The 6,000-nt window shown below is 41.4% G+C and overlaps 1 protein-coding gene across 1 annotated transcript; it reads left to right on the top strand.

Moving 5' to 3' along the window:
* Positions 1–3,690: 3,690 nt before the first annotated feature.
* On the top strand, positions 3,691–5,435 carry LOC103703158 (U-box domain-containing protein 27-like). Its single transcript, XM_039130716.3, has one exon. The coding sequence runs from the start codon at positions 3,873–3,875 to the stop codon at positions 5,163–5,165; it is 1,293 nt and encodes a 430-aa protein (XP_038986644.2). The 5' UTR covers positions 3,691–3,872; the 3' UTR covers positions 5,166–5,435.
* The last annotated feature ends 565 nt before the right edge of the window (positions 5,436–6,000 follow it).

Genomic DNA, 6,000 nt, shown 5'->3' with positions numbered 1-6,000 from the left:
CAAACTAGACTTCTATGTTTGTCCATTGACTAACTCTAACATGGTAAGGGCCCATTAGACTCGACCCGAACCACACGGTCCCGGCATCGGCCAGCAAAAGTAGCTCTCCTTCGCAAGCCATGCGGGTGGGGTCCTCTTTGTCCAATTTGATCAAATTCCTGCTCGTTTGGAACTTTGACTCGAAGTTTAAAGGTTATCATTTAGCGACTGGGTTGTTTTCTTCGCGGCTGAAGATTTTTTTCTGACTAGACTATGGGGCTGTGCCTATGCCTTTGCGCAATATCTTGTTTTTTTGTTTTTGTTGGCTGTTTGCACACTCAACAGGTATGAGCCGCTGATGTACTGAAGGGGAAAAAAAAAAAACTACGAGTTAGCAATGCATACAAGGAACTACTTTGAAGTGGAAGGTTGAATTAAGGCAACAACAAAGACGGTATAAGCATAACAACAGCTATTATATCCTAGGATATGATGACACATCTGCACGATACTGAAGAGTAAGGTTGTTAGTAGATAAAAAAAAAAGAAAAAAGAAAAGAAGATTCCAGATTGATAGTCTTGGATAAAGAGAGAGTTTATACATTGACATGGAAATTTATTATTCGGTCTAGACCAATACTGCCGAGGGCTATCCAAATTCGATGCAAGTATAAACACACCGACTTATTGAGAACATTTTTCCAAAGGAGATCCTCCTACCAATGGTTCATCTTTCAGTCTTCCTGTTTCCAAAGAAATTCATACAAACAAATATGGTCACAAATATGTAGCATTCTCTACTGAACGGGATATCAATGAAAAGGTCCTGGCCTAGTAGCCTTACTACCAGACCTCTGGGTGCAAGTCAACACCTGGTCCTTTTTCTTTGACTGACTTTAACATGCGGTCCTTTGACCACTACCATTTTAGTCCTACAAATATACTTATACTCATATTACATACATTTATAGTAGTTTTTGTACACAGTTATATTTGTATGTGCACAATTATTTGCAACTGTATACATATTGGGATATAACCGTGTGCAACAACTGCGGATCGGAAATTAAAGAAATTTTGAAATTTGGAGAAGGTTTTAAAGTCCTAGTCAACAGGGACTAAAAGTTTTAATCTAGTCGAGCAGGATCCAACCGCTACATAATGACCTAAGATATAATGACAAATTTATCAGGACCGCCACATGCATAGATGTCATAATTTCATTTACAACCTCGAGTGCACCTTCTTCAAGTCTTTGGATTTAGCATCTACTTTCCCTAGAACTAGAAAATAGAATCATATTTAAGGTCTGACTAAGGGTTACCATGGGTGCAAGTAACGCAATCAAGGTTCAATATTTTTACTTTTGATGCAAACACCTTGCTTTTTCCAAGTAGCAATTTTGACGGTAAAAAGTCATTATAGTGCTAACAGTGCACGCCCCTCATCAAGTTAGCTAGGGAAGCAAACTAGATGTCACACCTAAACCTATTGAATAAAGAAAAAATCATGTCCAGAAGAGTCAGACCTGCATACAATTACATACGTTTTCAAGACAAAATTTTATTATGTTAGGTTCTCACGTAATAAACTAGTAAGGTTCTTGCAAATCCCAGACTCGCCTAAACTAAAAATAATAGCACGCATCTTTGACAGGGAGCTAGGAAGGCCAACAACTGAATATTATCACCAATCAGTTGCAAGTAAACAAGATATTAACACAGTAGCTTTCAAAAGGAAGATTAGAAAAAAGTGTTAAAACTAGTGGCAGCTAAAGGTATGTAGAATAATGAGCGTCAAGAGATGAAGAATTTTCTAAGCAATCAATAAGTGGGACAGTAGAAATCAAAACCATCATCCGGGCCAGTTGTATAAGTACTAGACGACTTGACTGACCTGTCCTCCGTTGAAAGTGCTCTACTGTTGGTAGTGAAACCTCTGAATGCTGGTTGAACTATTAACGTTCTATACACAACAAGGAAGGTCCATTGCTTTGGAAATTTACATATATAGTTCTACGGTTGACCATATGTCCTGAATGCAGTACTGAACACGTGAAGTGAGAGATTGCATTCAGATTTCTGGCTAATAGACTGAGCTTGAGGCAACAATTATGTTGTGTGTTTTCTAAACAAACAAACAAACAAAAATTGTTGCATGACCATTCAACAATCAAAATATAAGATGAGATGTAGGTCTGGATGTAATGTTTCTAACGTTTACTCCCTTGATTTTTTTCTTCTTTTAAGGTGTCAATAGCTTGCAAGAGATAAATACCGTGTCGGCTTGAAGAAGAAATATATCAGTTATAACAAGAAAATGCTGCCTTCCATCTGTTCGCATGGTGCGACACCTTAGTGAAAGTGAGAGTTATGCTGTTGATACAGCAGTAAATTGCGTGGCATGACTCCATATGAGCAATAGAAAGATAGAATCCTAGCTAAAAAGATCTACATTTCTAGCATGTTCCACAGATCAGAAGAGAAAAGTACTTGAATAATCTCAGAATAAAAAGTTACATGGTGATCAAATGCCCTGCAAACTAAGCAAGTTCTATAGCGTGGGATAGATATGGAGCATATGTGGACGATCAAGGTTAAGTTTAGACTACCAACAAGTTTATCCATGTTGTCTTTCATGTGAGAAGATACGAAATATATCAGGAAGAATATTAGAAGAGCATGGGTCTCCACAGATTCTTCTCTCCTTGTGCATCCTTGTGGAAAGACGTAATGAGTGAAAAAGCAGCAACAAGAAGCAAGATAGGAAAAATTACCGAAAGAAATAAGGAGGAGTGGAAGGGCAGCAACCACGAACCAGTAGGCACAAGTAACGTGCAACTCTCTTCAACAAAGATTTGGATGGGAGCCGATCGACATGGTGGGCTCCCACGCACATCCTATTCAATGCTTTCCACGGTCTTCCCCCCACGACTTCACTTATTATTGCGTTGAAGGACGAACACGGAATGACGGGAAAGACCGGCAAACCTCGCCTCCCTCCACCTTCTCCTCTTCCCCTACAATGATAGCCCACAGGCCCCACACCAATGTAAATATTGGCTGCACTCATAAGAATATAACACAATAATAACTTACGCCCATCTCTCCCCCATTAGTAATAACAATTAATATTTTTTTTCATGAATACTGAATATTTTTTCAAAATTAATATTTGCATATATATCTCCGTAAAATATTTATTTTACTATTCTAATTTTTTTATCTTTATTTTTGCATATATATCTTTAAAAAAATAACAGTTTTAAATTAAAATAACTAAAATATTCTTAATGAGTAGATGTACAAAAAGCAATATGAAGAACAAAAATGTAATTTCAAAATTCTACTTTATATTTAATTAAAATAAATATGGATTTTATTAATGATGTTAGAAGAACTGTTATATTAGAAGAATTTGTGCAAAAACAGTATTTTATGAGGATACAAAAATAAAAATAAATTTGAAGAGGATATTATGCAAATTTAAATTTTTTTAAAAAATATTCATACCAAAAAAACCTTAATTAATAATAGTTAATAATAATAAAAATAATTATTGTTAATAATTATTATTGATACAGAAAAGAATACCCCGCACGAAATGAGTTTAGTTGATTGCCACCCATCATCAAACTTTGACTTTGACCATTGACCGGGGAGACGCTAACCTTTACACCACGTCGAGTTGGAGTATGCTTATTAGAATAAGTAATGAGATTATGAGACCCAACGTCGTCCTCCCCATCTTCTCCTTCGACCACTCCCTCCCCTTCAAAATCTCCTCCTCCATTGTTTCAACACAACTTCTATATTCATAGAAGTAGAAGATATAGAAACAGCAAAATAGAGATAGAGTGAGGGTTCGAACAAGGAAGGGAGAAGAGAAGGGAGATGGGAAGGAAGGGAGAGAGGTTTGTGAAGATACCGAGCTATTTCCGGTGTCCGATATCGCTGGAAGTGATGAAGTCGCCGGTGAGCCTGTGCACCGGCGTCACCTACGACCGCATCTCCATCCAGCGGTGGCTGGACTCCGGCAACACCACGTGTCCGGCCACCCGGCAGAACCTCCCCTCCACCGACCTCGTCCCCAACCTCACCCTCCAGCGCCTCATCCACCTCTGGTCCTCCCCGCCCTCGTCATCCTCCGCCGCCGCCGCCGTCCCCCACCTCAACCGCGGCGACGACATCCTCCGCGAGCTCCGCTCTTCCGCTGCGGATCCCCTCCCGGCACTCCGCAAGCTCGCCGAATTCTTCTCCGACGACGAGAACGACGAATTTGAGAAGAATAATCTCGTCAATGCCGGTGGTTGCGCCGCCGTTCTGGTCTCCGTTCTTGCGAGGAAGAACGACGACGAGGAGGCCGGATTGGAGACGTCGGAGGCGGCGATTAGGGTTCTTGCTCTGATCTTAACCTCCGATTTTATCGAAGAGGCCAACACGAAGATCGCGATCTCCGCCCTCGTTTCAGATCTCAACGCATTGGTTTCCACTTTGGTCTCCGTACTGAAAAAGGGCAGCAGTCTCGAATCGCGGATCGACGCGGCCACGGTTCTTGAATCGGTACTGGGGTTGCCGGAGGCGGCGAAGGCGAAGTTGGTGATCGCCGAGAAGGAGGAGGTCATCGCGGAGCTGATCCGCTTGATCGGGCCGTCGGATGATAAAGGGACGATGGATCGGAGGGCGGTGCAGGCAGGGCTGGGGTGCCTGGCCGGGATCGCCGAGGTAAGGCGGGCGAGGGTGCGGATAGCGCGGCTGGGGGTGGTGCCGGCGGTGACGAGGGTGCTGGCGGCGAAGGCGGAAGTGCTGCCGGCGGCGGCGGCGGAGAGGGCGATGAGGGTGATGGAGGCGGCGGCGGGGTGCGCGGAGGGGCGGGCGGCGATCTGCGAGGCGGCCGAAGAGAGCGTGGGGGCGGTGACGGGGCGGATGATGAAGGCCGGAAGGGAGGGGGCGGAGGCGGCGGTGGCGGTGCTGTGGACCGTCTGCCACCTCTTCCGGGACCGCCGGGCGGTGGAGGCGGCGGCGGCGGCGAACGGCGGGCTGACGAAGTTATTGCTGTTGATGCAGAGCGGGTGCTCGCCGGCGGCAAGGCAGATGACGGCTGATTTGCTCAAGATATTCAGAGTGAATTCTAAGAGCTGTCTTCCTGGTTATGAGACAAAGACTATCCACATCATGCCCTTCTAAAAACCGATCGAGAGAGATCCTTTTTTTATTTTTTGCTCCCATGAAAAAAAAGTGGATTTTTCTAAATGGATAAAGGGTGTTTTTAATTTTGCTTGATCAAAAGAAAGAGGGAAAAAAATTGAAGAATCTTCTAATCCAATTTTACGGACATATTTGCAAGAGTCTGAATCCTCTTTTTCTTTTCACAAGTTTCCTTTTTTTTTCCCGATTATGGGGAGAAATTTTGTTGTTTTTTCTCTATGAATGATGAGAGAGGAACCAGTTATCATAGATCGTGACATTGATTTCTTGTATTCAATATTTTGACAGGCTTACAAATCATGGAACTACTATATATTTACATAGTAATCACATGGTTATCAACCAAAGAACACGAATATTCACCCTTTGATGCTAAGAGTATAGGAGTCCTTATAGGTTTAAGTGGTTAATTCCTAGTGTATCTCATTGTCATGGCTTGTACTTGTTTTCTGGTTTCGTGAGGGAACATTAACAAGCTTTTGATGAAAACATGAGCTAAACTTGCGTGAGTGTCATCGGTTAAAATCCAGAAAATCTCTTTGATCTTTTTTGGTTCAACACCTCAAACGGACAATTAGACATGCAAGAGTGTGTTGTTGATTCAAATTCAGATGATCACATTTCCATCCTTATCCTATATATATATATATATATATATATATATATATATATATATATATATATATATATATATATATATATATATATATATATATATATATATATATATATATATATAGAATAAGCAACATAACCTCTGTTTTTTATTTTTATTTTTATTTTTCTTTCTTTCGTCGACAACATAGATTTATTG

This window comes from Phoenix dactylifera, chromosome 13, assembly GCF_051530095.1.
Source record: "Phoenix dactylifera cultivar Ajwa chromosome 13, Ajwa_hap1_PhDact_Kaust_v1.1, whole genome shotgun sequence".
Taxonomy (NCBI): Eukaryota; Viridiplantae; Streptophyta; class Magnoliopsida; order Arecales; family Arecaceae; genus Phoenix; species Phoenix dactylifera.
Note: the sequence above shows the minus strand (reverse complement) of the source record. Positions and strands in the feature narration are given on the sequence as shown.

What these genes read in the sequence shown, in the direction of transcription:
- LOC103703158 (XM_039130716.3), top strand. Translation starts at nt 3,873, where the DNA reads ATGGGAAGGAAGGGAGAGAGGTTTGTGAAGATACCGAGCTATTTCCGG.